Source organism: Pseudophryne corroboree, chromosome 6 (assembly GCF_028390025.1).
Source record: "Pseudophryne corroboree isolate aPseCor3 chromosome 6, aPseCor3.hap2, whole genome shotgun sequence".
NCBI lineage: Eukaryota > Metazoa > Chordata > Amphibia > Anura > Myobatrachidae > Pseudophryne > Pseudophryne corroboree.
Genome location: NC_086449.1, coordinates 806,184,111 through 806,203,554, shown reverse-complemented (window position 1 = coordinate 806,203,554; position 19,444 = coordinate 806,184,111). Strand labels below are relative to the sequence as shown.

The following is a 19,444-nucleotide window of genomic DNA, read 5'->3' as shown; positions in this document are numbered from 1 at the left end:
AAACGTCAGTTTGCCGTCACGTGCAACGGAAAATGGGTTTTAGATTCAGGTAGTTTAAGGTTTCGGCGTCAGTGTCGTCTCACCTCCAAACTGTTTCTTCCAGTTGCAGGGGATCTTACATTTCTGGGTCTTCATAGTTTGTTTACATTCCTTTCCTGTGCGGGTGCCTTCCCGGGTCCCAATTCCACAGTCCCCACTGGTGGGAACGCAAACACTCCACTGCCACTCCCCACAGTCTGACTTCTTAGCCTTCTTATCTGCAAAGCAAAAATGGTGAATAATAAAAATAATACAACAATAATAAAGAGCACTTAGCTGGAATCCTAGTCAGCAAGTTATAATACGCTATTCACTGCCAAAAGAAAGACTTATCACACCTGATCGCTAGCAAGCGATTTTTTCACTACTGCGATCATAGTTGCCGCCTACAGGGGGAGTGTATTTTAGCTGTGCAAGTGTGCGATCGCATGTGTAGCAGTTGTACAAACAGATTTTGTGCAGTCTCTGCGCAGCCCAGGACTTCCTCAGCCGCTGCCATCACTTCAGCCTGTCCGGGACCGGAATTGACGTCAGACACCCGCCCTGCAAACGCCTGGACACGCCTGCGTTTTTCCAACCACTCTTAGAAAACGGTCAGTTGCCACCCACAAACGCCTTCTTCCTGTCAATCTGCTTGCGATCGCCCGTGTGAATGGATTCTTCGCACAAACCCATCGCTGAGCGGCGATCCACTTTGTACCCGTGCAACGCGCCTGCGCATTGTGTTGCATACGCAAGCGCAGTTTAGACCTGATCGCAGGCTGTACGAAAACGCAGCCTAGCGGTCAGGTCTGAATTACCCCTTTGGTACAATCATATTAACCCTGAAAACAACTGGGAGTGTCTAGTACAGAGGTTCTCAAACTCGGTCCTCCGGGGCACACACAGTGCATGTTTTGCAGGTAACCCAGCAGGTGCACAGGTGTATTAATTACTCACTGACACATTTTAAAAGGTCCACAGGTGGAGCTAATTATTTCACTTGCAATTCTGTGAGGAGATCTGCAAAACATGCACTGTGTGGGCCCCCGAGGACCGAGTTTGAGAACCTCTGGTCTAGTATAAGGAGCTGATTGGCTGGTGCATTATCTCCATCCAAGGCTTAGTAATAGACCCCTTTATCTCTATTTACTTTATCTCAGCCTGGAGGGGGAATATAATAGTATAGCAAAGCGAGCCTATGTCGACATTGACACATAAAATCACAGAAAAACTCACGTCGGTATTCTATGTCGGCATAATGAATTAGGTGTTTTGGCCGTTTCGCTATTTTGACTGTTTGTCAATGGCCATTGGTATTGTGTCCATCGGTAAATCATACTGAACCCGTTTTATCATTCGCAAGGAGTTTTATCACTGGTTGATAAATGGGCCCCATAGACCACATAATGCTGGCGTTCTTTTATTTGACATTAAAGTTAGTGAAGAAGGATAACATAAGCTGGGTTATGGGTTGCTATGTGTTTGCGGTGGGTTATGTATGTAATTTTATTAGCCAATGATGTTATTGGCAGCAATGTAGTTATTATTATATGGGTGTTATGGCTCAGATGATTCCTGCATCCCTCCTTCCCAGCCATTCACATCAGCAGGAAATCTCAATGAGCTTTGGGGGACCCTTTAGTCCTCAGTCGCACGCGCTGCCGATATCAGACACAGTGGATCGATGTTTTTCTACTGCACATGCATTAGACTGACCATATTAGCCCTTTAAACTGGGACGCTCATGAATTACACAGAACCTGTGTAATTCATGAGGTTTAAAGGGCTAGTATGGTCAGCCTACATGCATCTAAGTTGTAAAACGCATGCGTTCCGGTTGTCTGGGGACAGAGCCGCAGGGCCTGAAGCAGAGGTGCGTCTATGTTAGATGCTGTGGAGCGATTGTTTGCCACTGCACATGCATATAAGTCACACTGCGCAAGTGCTGCAATGGGATTGCGGTGGGGACCGCAGTGAGGATTTGGTTGCAAAGTGAATGACAGGCAGGGAGCGTCTGTGGGAAGTTACAGGGGAACGGTGACTGAAACCATTGCAGCCGTGTTTGAGGCATGTCACAGCTTCAGTCAGTTACAATGGTTCCGGCAACTTACCTCCGACGCCTGTGTTGTGGAACCGATGGTCTGTGTCTTTGTAGACGAGCAGCGGCTCTGAGATGCCTCCGGTGGGCTTAATACAAATCCCGGTAGCTGCAACATTTGCATATTTTTGCACAGCAGCTGCATGCTTAATTGCAGCTGAGACGGCATTTGCGCCCGTTTCTGAATCAGGCCCCCCCCCCCCCCGTATTAGAAATGTAACTGTCAGAATGCTGACGCAAGAACAGACGGATCCCCGGTTAGTGGTGAGGTTAGGGTTAGGCTGCGGGAAGGGGAGGGTTAGTGTTAGGCTGAGGGAGGGGAGCGTTAGGTTTAGGCTGTGGGGAGAATGGTTAGGTTTAGGCTGGGGGGAAGGGTTAGGTTGCAGTGAGGGAGGGTTAGGTTTAGGCTGCAGAGGGTTAGGGTGAACGTTTGTACTGCTCATAGGGGAAACTAGACAATTGGTCATTTGTGGTCCATCTACATGAGTCTATGACTTGTGGTACCCTGACAGATTTGAACAGTAATAGTTCTATATGTTTTGTTTTGTTTTTTACTTGTTTGGGCAGAATTCAAATGTAATTTGTACCGGCAGCCAGCAGATGGCGCCCAATTGAGCTATTCAATTGTAGCTCCATTCGGACACTGGTCCTCATTCAGAGTTGCTCGCTCGCTGCCGTTTTCCGCAGCACAGCGATCAGGTTACTACTGCACATGCGTATGCACCGCAATTCGCACGCGCGTCGTACGGGTACAAACAGCATCGTTACTGTGCAATGTTTCTAGCGTCGAATCCATTCGCACAGCCGATCGCAAGGAGATTGACAGGAAGAAGGCGTTTGTGGGTGTCAACTGACCGTTTTCAGGGAGTGGTTGGGAAAACGCAGGCGTGTCCAGGCGTTTGCAGGGCGGGTATCTGACGTCAATTCCGGGACCGGTCAGGCTGAAGTGATCGCAGCGGCTGAGTAAGTTCTGAACTACTCTGAAACTGCAAAAAACTTTTTTGTACCGCTCGGCTGCACATGCGATCGCACACTTGCAAAGCTAAAATACACTCCCCCGTGGGCGGCGACTATGCGTTTGCATGGCTGCAAAAAGTAGCAAGCGAGCGATCAACTAGGAATGAGGGCCACAATCGGCTGGCTGCGCTGACATTTCAGATCTCCACCTCCCTGGGGGGTGGCGAGCTGAAATGTGTGAAGAATTACCCATTTTGGCACCCAAACTGCACTTTTCGGGGATCAATATCGCCCCTGCAATCTCCCGTCACTTTAAATGGGAGATAGGGAAGTGAGAACAATTGAATTCCCCCATTGTCCGCACAATTTACATCTTGCCTAAAAGTCGTGCCCACAGTTCATATAATGGGGATGGGATTAATCATGCTTTTCACAATCGCAATGCCAACAGTCAATAGGTTGACAACATAATGTTGAATGTCATAATGTCAACATAATTAAAATGTCGACACCCGTCATTCCGCCACCTGAAAAATGTCAATATATGAAATGTCGACACAGTCAAAATGTTGACAATATATATTTTAGGGTTAGGGTTTGGGTTATCTACATTTCGGTGTCAACATTATGTACCGGTCAGTGTCAGCATTTTCCAAATCGACATTATATTTGTCGACACTCTGAACATGTTGACATTTAGTCTGTTAACATAGTATACATTTCAATATTATGGTGCCTATATAATGACTTGACATTATTATTGCCAAAAAGTATGGCGAGATTTAGTTGCAAAGTGAGTGACGGGAAGTCAGCGTTTGGGTGGGGGTAGTGGTTGTGTGAACGCAGGCGCATCACGGCAGATTATACCAAAATGATGTTCAGGACCACGGAACTGATGTAATTCTATTAAATACCAAACTGGTTGGAAATGTTTGTATATCAGTAAATAATATTTATACCCTCAGCTGGGTGTGTCCTAACAGAATGGGGGGGGAGAGACTAACTGTAACTGAATCACTGGTTATTGAATTGGAGGAGCAGCATGGGACAATCGGGGCATGACTTAGGTGACTTGTCTAATCCAGTTTTTTATTTTTAATTATTATTTTCCAATGTTCGTACAGTGGGTAGGATATTAGACACCTGTAGTTCATGGGCGAAAACCATAGCAGTATGTAACTTGTTACATTGAATTGATGACTATTCTCCCATAAAGTATCTGTACAGTACCTTGGCCACACAGACCAGATTCAAATGTCAAAAAAAAAAAAAAAGACGAAATAAATAACAACTCATGGAATTGTTGTCATCATCATCATCAGCATTGTACACAATAGGGAACACTTGTTGTACCAGTCCTTCCAGAATTACCTTGTTTGTCTTTCTTCCCTGTATCCGTTCCAAGTACCGTAAGCACTAGCAGTAACGCCAGCAGAGCCAGTGTCAATACTCCATGGTGATGGTGCATCCTGCCGGGAAGACAGAGAGAAGAGAAGTGTTGAGTACTGTGCAACATTTCCACCAAATGCCCCTTCCACTATAATATACAGTACTATCATAATACAAATCTATTACACCCTATTTTTTTTACACCCTGTTGTTTTGTAAACAAACTTTTTTTTAGTTTAAACCATTAATGTTATAATAAATAAATAAAAAAATAAAAATCATGCTTATTATATTAATATAGGTTGAGTATCCCATATCCAAATATTTCAAAATACGGAATATTCGAAATACAGAATTTTTTGAGTGAGAGTGAGACAGTGAAACTTTGTTTTCTGATGGCTCAGTGTACACAAACTTTGTTTAATACACAAGGTTATTAAAAATATTGTATTAAATTACCTTCAGGCTGTGTGTATAAGGTGTATATGAGACATGTATTCTGTGCTTAGACTTGGGTCCCATGGCCATGATATCTCATTATGGTATGCAGTTATTCCAAAATACGGAAAAATCTGATATCCAAAATAATTCTGGTCCCAAGCATTTTGGATATGGGATACTCAACCTGTACTATAAAACTTTGCTATGAATTAGAAACATTGATCAGCCATGTTTTAATGTTTTCTAACATTAACAATCCAAAGTTAATAGGCTTTGATGTGATTTATTTCCATCCTTCAATAAAACCAATTTTTGCTGCATATTATTCATATTACATCTGAATATACGTAGATAGACTAAACATATTAAAACATACAAAGTACACTCAGACATAGATGAAATTAAAAATACGTATGTTGCAGTTTTCTCCTGTCCTGTAGGATTGTTAGGGGAGAACAGGAGTTTGTGGAGTATTAGCTGATGCTAGGCAGATTTAGTACCTCTCTGATCTGGTTCACCCTCTCATCCTCCCTATTTCTCTGTTGTGTGTGTGTGAATTTACTGCACTGGATCAGCTCACTCTAATGAAGACCACAAGCCATAAGAATGTGGAATAATATTAGGAGGATTTCCTTATACTCGGCTTTAGTCAAAAAGTCATGGCACTGTGACCCTCATTCCGAGTTGATCGCTAGCTGCTTTCGGTCGCAGCGCAGCGATTAGGTAAAAAGGCAGCATTTCTGAGCATGCGTACGGGCCGCAGTGCGCACGCGCAAAGTTATTTCACACAAAGCTATGCAGTTTTACACAAGGTCTAGCGGCGCTTTTCAGTCGCACGGCTGATCCGGGAGTGATTGACAGGAAGTGGGTGTTTCTGGGTGGTAACTGAGCGTTTTCTGCGAGTGTGCAAAAAAACGCAGGCATGTCAGGTAAAAACGCAGGTGTGCCTGGGGAAACGGGGGAGTGGCTGGCCGAACGCAGGGCGTGTTTGTGACGTCAAAGCAGGAACTAAACAGACTGAAATGATCGCAAGGTAGGAGTAGATTTCGAGCTACTCAGAAACGGCATGAAAACTTTCCGAGCAGTTCTGCTAACCTTTCGGTCGCACTTCTGCTAAGCTAAGATACACTCCCAGAGGGCGGCAGCTTAGCATTTGCACTGCTGCTAAAAGCAGCTAGCGAGCGAACAACTCGGAATGAGGGCCTGTGCCTGTAGTCACAGCATAATAGAAAAAAAAAAACTTGAGTGGGCATGGACACTGCCCCTTGGGTTACGAATTCCCTAAGCAGTTCTCATGTATGTAAAACATTTTAGTGTACTCACACTACAGTAGGGATGACCATTGAAGATGTATGGCAATTTGCTTTGCGATGCTATGTAGTCATCATATAGAAACTAGAGATGAGCGGGTTCGGTTTCTCTGAATCCGAACCCGCCAGAACTTCATGGTTTTTTTCACGGGTCCGAGCAGACTCGGATCTTCCCGCCTTGCTCGGTTAACCCGAGCGCGCCCGAACGTCATCATGACGCTGTCGGATTCTCGCGAGGCTCGGATTCTATCGCGAGACTCGGATTCTATATAAGGAGCCGCGCGTCGCCGCCATTTTCACACGTGCATTGAGATTGATAGGGAGAGGACGTGGCTGGCGTCCTCTCCATTTAGATTATAAGAGACAGAGAGATTTACTGGAGCTGACTAGGAGGAGTACTGTTACTGTAGAAGTGTAGAGACTGAGTGGAGAGAGTTTACTAGTGAGGACAGTGCAGTTTACTTTATAATCCGTTCTCTGCCTGAAAAAAGCGATACACAGCACACAGTGACTCAGTCACATACCATATCTGTGTGCACTGCTCAGGCTCAGGCCAGTGTGCTGCATCATCTATTATCTATATATAATATTATATATATCTGTCTGACTGCTCAGCTCACACAGCTTATAATTGTGGGGGAGACTGGGGAGCACTACTGCAGTGCCAGTTATAGGTTATAGCAGGAGCCAGGAGTACATAATATATTATATAGTGAGTGACCACCAGACACACAGTGCAGTTTATTTAATATATCCGTTCTCTGCCTGAAAAAAGCGATACACACAGTGACTCAGTCAGTCACATACCATATCTGTGTGCACTGCTCAGGCTCAGGCCAGTGTGCTGCATCATCTATTATCTATATATAATATTATATATATCTGTCTGACTGCTCAGCTCACACAGCTTATAATTGTGGGGGAGACTGGGGAGCACTACTGCAGTACCAGTTATAGGTTATAGCAGGAGCCAGGAGTACATAATATATTATATAGTGAGTGACCACCAGACTAGAGATGAGCGGGTTCGGTTTCTCTGAATCCGAACCCGCCAGAACTTCATGTTTTTTTTCACGGGTCCGAGCGACTCGGATCTTCCCGCCTTGCTCGGTTAACCCGAGCGCGCCCGAACGTCATCATGACGCTGTCGGATTCTCGCGAGGCTCGGATTCTATCGCGAGACTCGGATTCTATATAAGGAGCCGCGCGTCGCCGCCATTTTCACACGTGCATTGAGATTGATAGGGAGAGGACGTGGCTGGCGTCCTCTCCGTTTAGAATAGATTAGAGAGACACTTGATTTACTAATTTTGGGGAGCATTAGGAGTACTCAGTACAGTGCAGAGTTTTGCTGATAGTGACCAGTGACCACCAGTTTTATTTATAATCCGTTCTCTGCCTGAAAAAAGCGATACACAGCACACAGTGACTCAGTCACATACCATATCTGTGTGCACTGCTCAGGCTCAGGCCAGTGTGCTGCATCATCTATTATCTATATATAATATTATATATATCTGTCTGACTGCTCAGCTCACACAGCTTATAATTGTGGGGGAGACTGGGGAGCACTACTGCAGTGCCAGTTATAGGTTATAGCAGGAGCCAGGAGTACATAATATATTATATAGTGAGTGACCACCAGACACACAGTGCAGTTTATTTAATATATCCGTTCTCTGCCTGAAAAAAGCGATACACACAGTGACTCAGTCAGTCACATACCATATCTGTGTGCACTGCTCAGGCTCAGGCCAGTGTGCTGCATCATCTATATATATTATATATCTGTCTGACTGCTCAGCTCACACAGCTTATAATTGTGGGGGAGACTGGGGAGCACTACTGCAGTGCCAGTTATAGGTTATAGCAGGAGCCAGGAGTACATAATATTATATTAAAATTAAACAGTGCACACTTTTGCTGCAGGAGTGCCACTGCCAGTGTGACTAGTGACCAGTGACCTGACCACCAGTATATATAATATTAGTAGTATACTATCTCTTTATCAACCAGTCTATATTAGCAGCAGACACAGTACAGTGCGGTAGTTCACGGCTGTGGCTACCTCTGTGTCGGCACTCGGCAGCCCGTCCATAATTGTATATACCACCTAACCGTGGTTTTTTTTTCTTTCTTTATACATACATACTAGTTACGAGTATACTATCTCTTTATCAACCAGTCTATATATTAGCAGCAGACACAGTACAGTGCGGTAGTTCACGGCTGTGGCTACCTCTGTGTCGGCACTCGGCAGCCCGTCCATAATTGTATATACCACCTAACCGTGGTTTTTTTTTCTTTCTTTATACATACATACTAGTTACGAGTATACTATCTCTTTATCAACCAGTCTATATATTAGCAGCAGACACAGTACAGTGCGGTAGTTCACGGCTGTGGCTACCTCTGTGTCGGCACTCGGCAGCCCGTCCATAATTGTATATACCACCTAACCGTGGTTTTTTTTTCTTTCTTTATACATACATACTAGTTACGAGTATACTATCTCTTTATCAACCAGTCTATATATTAGCAGCAGACACAGTACAGTGCGGTAGTTCACGGCTGTGGCTACCTCTGTGTCGGCACTCGGCAGCCCGTCCATAATTGTATATACCACCTAACCGTGGTTTTTTTTTCTTTCTTTATACATACATACTAGTTACGAGTATACTATCTCTTTATCAACCAGTCTATATTAGCAGCAGACACAGTACAGTGCGGTAGTTCACGGCTGTGGCTACCTCTGTGTCGGCACTCGGCAGCCCGTCCATAATTGTATATACCACCTAACCGTGGTTTTTTTTTCTTTCTTTATACATACATACTAGTTACGAGTATACTATCTCTTTATCAACCAGTCTATATATTAGCAGCAGACACAGTACAGTGCGGTAGTTCACGGCTGTGGCTACCTCTGTGTCGGCACTCGGCAGCCCGTCCATAATTGTATATACCACCTAACCGTGGTTTTTTTTTCTTTCTTTATACATACATACATACTAGTTACGAGTATACTATCTCTTTATCAACCAGTCTATATTAGCAGCAGACACAGTACAGTGCGGTAGTTCACGGCTGTGGCTACCTCTGTGTCGGCACTCGGCAGCCCGTCCATAATTGTATATACCACCTAACCGTGGTTTTTTTTTCTTTCTTTATACATACATACTAGTTACGAGTATACTATCTCTTTATCAACCAGTCTATATATTAGCAGCAGACACAGTACAGTGCGGTAGTTCACGGCTGTGGCTACCTCTGTGTCGGCACTCGGCAGCCCGTCCATAATTGTATATACCACCTAACCGTGGTTTTTTTTTCTTTCTTTATACATACATACTAGTTACGAGTATACTATCTCTTTATCAACCAGTCTATATATTAGCAGCAGACACAGTACAGTGCGGTAGTTCACGGCTGTGGCTACCTCTGTGTCGGCACTCGGCAGCCCGTCCATAATTGTATATACCACCTAACCGTGGTTTTTTTTTCTTTCTTTATACATACATACTAGTTACGAGTATACTATCTCTTTATCAACCAGTCTATATATTAGCAGCAGACACAGTACAGTGCGGTAGTTCACGGCTGTGGCTACCTCTGTGTCGGCACTCGGCAGCCCGTCCATAATTGTATATACCACCTAACCGTGGTTTTTTTTTCTTTCTTTATACATACATACTAGTTACGAGTATACTATCTCTTTATCAACCAGTCTATATATTAGCAGCAGACACAGTACAGTGCGGTAGTTCACGGCTGTGGCTACCTCTGTGTCGGCACTCGGCAGCCCGTCCATAATTGTATACTAGTATCCAATCCATCCATCTCCATTGTTTACCTGAGGTGCCTTTTAGTTGTGCCTATTAAAATATGGAGAACAAAAATGTTGAGGTTCCAAAATTAGGGAAAGATCAAGATCCACTTCCACCTCGTGCTGAAGCTGCTGCCACTAGTCATGGCCGAGACGATGAAATGCCAGCAACGTCGTCTGCCAAGGCCGATGCCCAATGGCATAGTACAGAGCATGTCAAAACCAAAACACCAAATATCAGTAAAAAAAGGACTCCAAAACCTAAAATAAAATTGTCGGAGGAGAAGCGTAAACTTGCCAATATGCCATTTACCACACGGAGTGGCAAGGAACGGCTGAGGCCCTGGCCTATGCTCATGGCTAGTGGTTCAGCTTCACATGAGGATGGAAGCACTCAGCCTCTCGCTAGAAAACTGAAAAGACTCAAGCTGGCAAAAGCACCGCAAAGAACTGTGCGTTCTTTGAAATCCCAAATCCACAAGGAGAGTCCAATTGTGTCGGTTGCGATGCCTGACCTTCCCAACACTGGACGTGAAGAGCATGCGCCTTCCACCATTTGCACGCCCCCTGCAAGTGCTGGAAGGAGCACCCGCAGTCCAGTTCCTGATAGTCAGATTGAAGATGTCAGTGTTGAAGTACACCAGGATGAGGAGGATATGGGTGTTGCTGGCGCTGGGGAGGAAATTGACCAGGAGGATTCTGATGGTGAGGTGGTTTGTTTAAGTCAGGCACCCGGGGAGACACCTGTTGTCCGTGGGAGGAATATGGCCGTTGACATGCCAGGTGAAAATACCAAAAAAATCAGCTCTTCGGTGTGGAGGTATTTCACCAGAAATGCGGACAACAGGTGTCAAGCCGTGTGTTCCCTTTGTCAAGCTGTAATAAGTAGGGGTAAGGACGTTAACCACCTCGGAACATCCTCCCTTATACGTCACCTGCAGCGCATTCATAATAAGTCAGTGACAAGTTCAAAAACTTTGGGTGACAGCGGAAGCAGTCCACTGAACAGTAAATCCCTTCCTCTTGTAACCAAGCTCACGCAAACCACCCCACCAACTCCCTCAGTGTCAATTTCCTCCTTCCCCAGGAATGCCAATAGTCCTGCAGGCCATGTCACTGGCAATTCTGACGAGTCCTCTCCTGCCTGGGATTCCTCCGATGCATCCTTGCGTGTAACACCTACTGCTGCTGGCGCTGCTGTTGTTGCCGCTGGGAGTCGATGGTCATCCCAGAGGGGAAGTCGTAAGCCCACTTGTACTACTTCCAGTAAGCAATTGACTGTTCAACAGTCCTTTGCGAGGAAGATGAAATATCACAGCAGTCATCCTACTGCAAAGCGGATAACTGAGTCCTTGACAACTATGTTGGTGTTAGACGTGCGTCCGGTATCCGCCGTTAGTTCACGGGGAACTAGACAATTTATTGAGGCAGTGTGCCCCCGTTACCAAATACCATCTAGGTTCCACTTCTCTAGGCAGGCGATACCGAGAATGTACACGGACGTCAGAAAAAGACTCACCAGTGTCCTAAAAAATGCAGTTGTACCCAATGTCCACTTAACCACGGACATGTGGACAAGTGGAGCAGGGCAGGGTCAGGACTATATGACTGTGACAGCCCACTGGGTAGATGTATGGACTCCCGCCGCAAGAACAGCAGCGGCGGCACCAGTAGCAGCATCTCGCAAACGCCAACTCTTTCCTAGGCAGGCTACGCTTTGTATCACCGCTTTCCAGAATACGCACACAGCTGAAAACCTCTTACGGCAACTGAGGAAGATCATCGCGGAATGGCTTACCCCAATTGGACTCTCCTGTGGATTTGTGGCATCGGACAACGCCAGCAATATTGTGTGTGCATTAAATATGGGCAAATTCCAGCACGTCCCATGTTTTGCACATACCTTGAATTTGGTGGTGCAGAATTTTTTAAAAAACGACAGGGGCGTGCAAGAGATGCTGTCGGTGGCCAGAAAAATTGCGGGACACTTTCGGCGTACAGGCACCACGTACAGAAGACTGGAGCACCACCAAAAACTACTGAACCTGCCCTGCCATCATCTGAAGCAAGAAGTGGTAACGAGGTGGAATTCAACCCTCTATATGCTTCAGAGGTTGGAGGAGCAGCAAAAGGCCATTCAAGCCTATACAATTGAGCACGATATAGTAGGTGGAATGCACCTGTCTCAAGTGCAGTGGAGAATGATTTCAACGTTGTGCAAGGTTCTGATGCCCTTTGAACTTGCCACACGTGAAGTCAGTTCAGACACTGCCAGCCTGAGTCAGGTCATTCCCCTCATCAGGCTTTTGCAGAAGAAGCTGGAGGCATTGAAGAAGGAGCTAAAAGGGAGCGATTCCGCTAGGCATGTGGGACTTGTGGATGCAGCCCTTAATTCGCTTAACAAGGATTCACGGGTGGTCAATCTGTTGAAATCAGAGCACTACATTTTGGCCACCGTGCTCGATCCTAGATTTAAAGCCTACCTTGGATCTCTCTTTCCGGCAGACACAGGTCTGCTGGGGTTGAAAGACCTGCTGGTGACAAAATTGTCAAGTCAAGCGGAACGCGACCTGTCAACATCTCCTCCTTCACATTCTCCTGCAACTGGGGGTGCGAGGAAAAGGCTCAGAATTCCGAGCCCACCCGCTGGCGGTGATGCAGGGCAGTCTGGAGCGACTGCTGATGCTGACATCTGGTCCGGACTGAAGGACCTGACAACGATTACGGACATGTCGTCTACTGTCACTGCATATGATTCTCTCAACATTGATAGAATGGTGGAGGATTATATGAGTGACCGCATCCAAGTAGGCACGTCACACAGTCCGTACTTATACTGGCAGGAAAAAGAGGCAATTTGGAGGCCCTTGCACAAACTGGCTTTATTCTACCTAAGTTGCCCTCCCACAAGTGTGTACTCCGAAAGAGTGTTTAGTGCCGCCGCTCACCTTGTCAGCAATCGGCGTACGAGGTTACATCCAGAAAATGTGGAGAAGATGATGTTCATTAAAATGAATTATAATCAATTCCTCCGCGGAGACATTGACCAGCAGCAATTGCCTCCACAAAGTACACAGGGAGCTGAGATGGTGGATTCCAGTGGGGACGAATTGATAATCTGTGAGGAGGGGGATGTACACGGTGATATATCGGAGGGTGAAGATGAGGTGGACATCTTGCCTCTGTAGAGCCAGTTTGTGCAAGGAGAGATTAATTGCTTCTTTTTGGGGGGGGGTCCAAACCAACCCGTCATATCAGTCACAGTCGTGTGGCAGACCCTGTCACTGAAATGATGGGTTGGTTAAAGTGTGCATGTCCTGTTTTGTTTATACAACATAAGGGTGGGTGGGAGGGCCCAAGGACAATTCCATCTTGCACCTCTTTTTTCTTTTCTTTTTCTTTGCATCATGTGCTGATTGGGGAGGGTTTTTTGGAAGGGACATCCTGCGTGACACTGCAGTGCCACTCCTAGATGGGCCCGGTGTTTGTGTCGGCCACTAGGGTCGCTAATCTTACTCACACAGTCAGCTACCTCATTGCGCCTCTTTTTTTCTTTGCGTCATGTGCTGTTTGGGGAGGGTTTTTTGGAAGGGACATCCTGCGTGACACTGCAGTGCCACTCCTAGATGGGCCCGGTGTTTGTGTCGGCCACTAGGGTCGCTAATCTTACTCACACAGTCAGCTACCTCATTGCGCCTCTTTTTTTCTTTGCGTCATGTGCTGTTTGGGGAGGGTTTTTTGGAAGGGACATCCTGCGTGACACTGCAGTGCCACTCCTAGATGGGCCCGGTGTTTGTGTCGGCCACTAGGGTCGCTAATCTTACTCACACAGCTACCTCATTGCGCCTCTTTTTTTCTTTGCGTCATGTGCTGTTTTGGGAGGGTTTTTTGGAAGGGACATCCTGCGTGACACTGCAGTGCCACTCCTAGATGGGCCCGGTGTTTGTGTCGGCCACTAGGGTCGCTAATCTTACTCACACAGCTACCTCATTGCGCCTCTTTTTTTCTTTGCGTCATGTGCTGTTTGGGGAGGGTTTTTTGGAAGGGCCATCCTGCGTGACACTGCAGTGCCACTCCTAGATGGGCCCGGTGTTTGTGTCGGCCACTAGGGTCGCTAATCTTACTCACACAGCTACCTCATTGCGCCTCTTTTTTTCTTTGCGTCATGTGCTGTTTGGGGAGGGTTTTTTGGAAGGGCCATCCTGCGTGACACTGCAGTGCCACTCCTAGATGGGCCCGGTGTTTGTGTCGGCCACTAGGGTCGCTAATCTTACTCACACAGCTACCTCATTGCGCCTCTTTTTTTCTTTGCGTCATGTGCTGTTTGGGGAGGGTTTTTTGGAAGGGACATCCTGCGTGACACTGCAGTGCCACTCCTAGATGGGCCCGGTGTTTGTGTCGGCCACTAGGGTCGCTTATCTTACTCACACAGCGACCTCGGTGCAAATTTTAGGACTAAAAATAATATTGTGAGGTGTGAGGTATTCAGAATAGACTGAAAATGAGTGTAAATTATGGTTTTTGAGGTTAATAATACTTTGGGATCAAAATGACCCCCAAATTCTATGATTTAAGCTGTTTTTTAGTGTTTTTTGAAAAAAACACCCGAATCCAAAACACACCCGAATCCGACAAAAAAAATTCGGTGAGGTTTTGCCAAAACGCGTTCGAACCCAAAACACGGCCGCGGAACCGAACCCAAAACCAAAACACAAAACCCGAAAAATTTCAGGCGCTCATCTCTACACCAGACACACAGTGCAGTTTATTTAATATATCCGTTCTCTGCCTGAAAAAAGCGATACACACAGTGACTCAGTCAGTCACATACCATATCTGTGTGCACTGCTCAGGCTCAGGCCAGTTTCTATTAGAAACCATTCAATAATTTAACCATCAATGGTTAACGGGAGCACATGTGCAGTAAATACCGGCAGGTTCCACGTGAGCAGAGGATCTCAGCTGCGGACAATCCTTCATGGTTCTGGCACATAATCGATGTCAGCTGCCATCGGTTTAGCATCAGAAAAAGGCATGCGATGATTGACAACCACCCGAGCATCGGAAAAAGCATTTCCATTGGATGAGGAGCATTGATTATTTATCCCCCTCAGCAGCTGGCCTAGGCCTCCACTTGGCCTCTCCAACTACCCTACTCTGGGGACAGTAGATCACCTTCCCGGTTCTAGCCCACTTCCCCAATAAAAATCATGTCACCACTGCCTTAACCACCAGTTTAAGATGGCATTAATCGTGGCATTGCATCTTAGGGAGCGGGGTCATGAAATGGGATGTGATTGGCAATTCGGCACTTGGGATGCCAACAGTCAAAATATTGGCGCCAAAATCCAGACACTGGTGAGAAAACCCGTTCCAGAATCCCAACACCGCTCACAACGCCGATGACGGAGTCCTGACTATTGACTTCAAGAACGCAAGTATGCCGAGGATGGTTAGGGTTAGGCTGCAGGGGGAGGGTTAGGGTTAGGCTGCAGGGGGAGGGTTAGGGTTAGGCTGCAGGAAGGGAGGGTTAGGGTTAGATACTAAGAAGGGAGGGTTAGGCACTGAAAGGGTACGGTTAGGGTTAGGCTGTGGAGGGGAAGATTAGGGTTAGGCTGCAAGTAGGGAGGGTTAGGGAGGTAGGGGGAGAGGATTAGTGTACTTATCCACCAGGTGTCGGGCTCCTGACCATCGGCCTGGCGCTGCTGGTCTTCTGATCGCTGGTAAGCGCTGGGATCCCATACCCAACCCCAAGAAACTGCATACCTCCCAACATTTTCAAATTAAAATTTGACTGTGCCTAATTAATGGGCATGGCCACGTAAGGAAGGGTTATGGCCTCGAGGCCATGGACCTCCCATGCAGTATGCAAAGTACAGTATGCACTAAATCAGGCCTGGCCAACCTGTGGCTCTCCAGTTGTTGTGAAACTACACATCCCAGCATGCCCTGCTGCAAATTTAGCATTACCTAAAAGTAGTGATGAGCGGGTTTGGTTTTACTCGGTTCTCAAAACGGCATCTTATTGGCTATCCAAAACACGTGACATCCGTGAGCCAATAAGATGCCGTTTTGAGAACCGAGTAGAACCGAGTAACACCGAACCCGCTCATCACTACCTAAAAGTAATACTGTGGCAGGGCATGCTGGGATTTGTAGATTCTCAACAGCTGGAGAGCCGCACAATGGGGGTCATTCCGAGTTGTTCGCTCGCAAGCCGTTTTTAGCAGCTTTGCACACGCTAAGCCTACGCCTACTGGGAGTGAATCTTAGCATAGTAAAATTGCGAACGAAAGATTCGCAATATTGCGAAAAGACATCTCTGTGCAGTTTCTGAGTAGCTCCAGACTTACTCGGCATCTGCGATCAGTTCAGAGCTTGTCGTTCCTGGTTTGACGTCACAAACACACCCAGCGTTCGCCCAGCCACTCCTCCGTTTCTCCAGCCACTCCCGCGTTTTTCCCAGAAACGGTAGCGTTTTTTCCCACACGCCCATAAAACGGCCTGTTTCCGCCCAGAAACACCCACTTCCTGTCAATCACATTACGATCGCCTGAACGAAGAAAAAGCCGTGAGTAAAATACCTAACTTCATAGCAAATTTACTTGGCGCAGTCGCAGTGCGAACATTGCGCATGCGCACTAAGCGGAAAATCGCTGCGATGCGATTAAATTTACAGAGCGAACAACTCGGAATGACCCCCATTGGCCAGGCCTGCTCTAAATGCCTAAAAATAAATGCCTCTGGATGTTGTAAATGATGAGCTCATTAACAGGTATGGCTGGGACTCTATACCAGAGGTTCCCAAACGCGCTCCTCAAGGCCCCCCAACAGTCCAGGATTTAGGTATATCCATGGCTCAGCACAGGTGGTTAAATCAAATTGACTGAGGCGCTAATTAAGTCACCTGTGACCAAGCATGGATACATTTAAAACCAGGGCCGTTGGGGTGCCTTGAGGAGCGCATTTGGGGACCTCTGCTCTATGCCAAAGCTTCTGAGGACTAAACAATATAAGAGGTCAGTATGTAGTGTGATCGTTGCCACTCTCCCAAATTTGAAGGAATTCTCCTGGGTATGGGACTCAGGGTCGACAGTGTCTAGGTCGACACACATTAGGTCGACACCTATTGATCAACAGTGACTATGTCGACACAGGAAATTGGTCGACACGGCCATTCGATCGACAAGAACAAGGTCGACATGGAAAAAAGGTTGACATGAGATTTTTATGTTTTTTCTCTGACATCCTAGTGGATGCTGGGTACTCCGTAAGGACCATGGGGAATAGACGGGCTCCGCAGGAGACTGGGAGACTGGGCACTTCTTTAAAGAAAAGATTAGGTACTACATCTGGTGTGCACTGGCTCCTCCCTCTATGCCCCTCCAGACCTCAGTTAGAATCTGTGCCCGGCCTGAGCTGGATGCACTTAGTGGGCTCTCCTGAGTTCACTATAAAGAAAAGTATTTGTTAGGTTTTTTATTTTCAGTGAGATCTGTGGCAACCTACCTGCTTGCAGCTAGCTTGTGCTTCTAAGGCTACTGGACACCATTAGCTCCAGAGGGATCGAACACAGGGCCCGACCTCGATCGTCCGTTCCCAGATCCGCGCCGCCGTCCCCCTTGCAGAGCCAGAAGACGGAAGAAATCGGATAAAATCGGCGGCTGAAGACTCCGATCTTCAATAAGGTAGCGCACAGCACTGCAGCTGTGCGCCATTGCTCCCACAGCACACCACACGCTCCGGTCACTGGTGGGTGCAGGGCGCTGGGGGGGGGCACCCTGGGCTGCAATTAATATACCTTTTAGCACAAAAAAGCACATAATACAGTGTACAACACTGTATATGTGCAGAAACCCCCGCCATTAACGTTATAAAAAGCGCGAGAAGCCCACCGCTGAAGGGGCGAGGCTATCTTCCTCAGCACGGTCAGCGCCATTTTCTCTTCACAGCTCCGCTGGAAGGACGCTCCCCAGGCTCTCCCCTGCAGTATACACTACAGAAAGGATAAAAAAGAGAGGGGGGGGCACATAAATTTAGGCGCAAATTGTGATATAAGCAGCTATAGGGGGAAAATTCACTTTGTGTATAGTGTATATCCTTCTGTTATATAGCGCTCTGGTGTGTGCTGGCATACTCTCTCTCTGTCTCCCCAAAGGATTTTCTGGGGTCCTGTCCTCAGTCAGAGCATTCCCTGTGTGTGTGCGGTGTGTCGGTACGGCTGTGTCGACATGTTTGATGAGGACGCTTACGTGGAGGCGGAGCAGGTGCCGATAAGTGTGATGTCGCCCCCTGCGGGGCCGACACCTGAGTGGATGGATATGTGGAAGGCATTAACCGAAAGTGTCAACTCCTTGCATAAAAGGTTCGATGACGCAGCTTTGGGACAGCCGGCATCTCAGCCAGCGCTTGCCCAGGCATCTCAGAGGCCGTCAGGGGCTCAAAAACGCCCGCTACCTCAGATGGCAGACACAGATGTCGACACGGAGTCTGACTCCAGTGTCGACGAGGATGAGACAAATGTACAATCCACTAGGGCCATCCGATGCATGATTATGGCAATGAAAAATATGTTGCACATTTCTGACATTAACCCGGTTACCACAAAAAAGGGTATTATGTTTGGGGAGAAAAAGCAGCCAGTGACTTTTCCCCCATCTGATAAGTTAAATGAATTGTGTTAAGAAGCGTGGGGTTCCCCAGATAAGAAACTAGTAATTTCTAAGCGGTTACTTATGGTGTACCCTTTCCCGCCAACGGATAGGTTACGCTGGGAGACATCCCCTAAGGTGGACAAGGTGCTCACACGCTTATCAAAAAAGGTGGCACTGCCTTCTCAGGACACGGCCGCCTTAAAGGAGCCTGCAGATAGAAAGCAAGAGGCTATCCTGAAGTCTGTGTATACACACTCAGGTACTATACTGAGACCTGCTATTGCTTCAGCATGGATGTGTAGTGCTGCAGCAGCGTGGTCTGATTTCCTGTCTGATAACATTGATTCCCTTGACAGGGACACTATATTGCTAACCATAGAGCATATTAAAGACGTAGTCTTATATATGAGAGATGCACAGAGGGACATTTGCCGGCTGGCATCTAGAATTAATGCAATGTCCATTTCTGCCCGGAGAGTATTATGGACTCGGCAGTGGACAGGTGATGCCGATTCTAAAAGGCACATGGAAATTTTGCCTTATAAGGGTGAGGAATTGTTTGGGGACGGTCTTTCGGACCTCGTATCCACAGCAACAGCTGGGAAGTCGACTTTTTTACCTCAGGTTCCCTCACAGCCTAAGAAAGCACTGTATTATCAAGTACAGTCCTTTCGGCCTCAGAAAGGCAAGCGGGTTAGAGGCGCGTCATTTCTGCCCAGAGGCAGGGGTAGAGGGAAAAAGCTGCACCAGA

The 19,444-nt window shown here is 46.9% G+C and overlaps 1 protein-coding gene across 2 annotated transcripts in view; it reads right to left on the bottom strand.

Moving 5' to 3' along the window:
* PTN (pleiotrophin) overlaps positions 1-19,444 on the bottom strand; it is a 117,904-nt gene that overhangs the window by 34,925 nt on the left and 63,535 nt on the right. For both annotated transcript variants that reach the window (XM_063928999.1, XM_063928998.1), the window contains exons 2-3: positions 4,448-4,545; positions 84-257 (exon numbers count right to left, since the gene is read on the bottom strand). In XM_063928999.1, the coding sequence (XP_063785069.1) occupies positions 84-257; positions 4,448-4,544 (271 nt within the window). In that variant the 5' untranslated portion in view covers position 4,545. The remainder of the gene's footprint in view (positions 1-83; positions 258-4,447; positions 4,546-19,444) is intronic.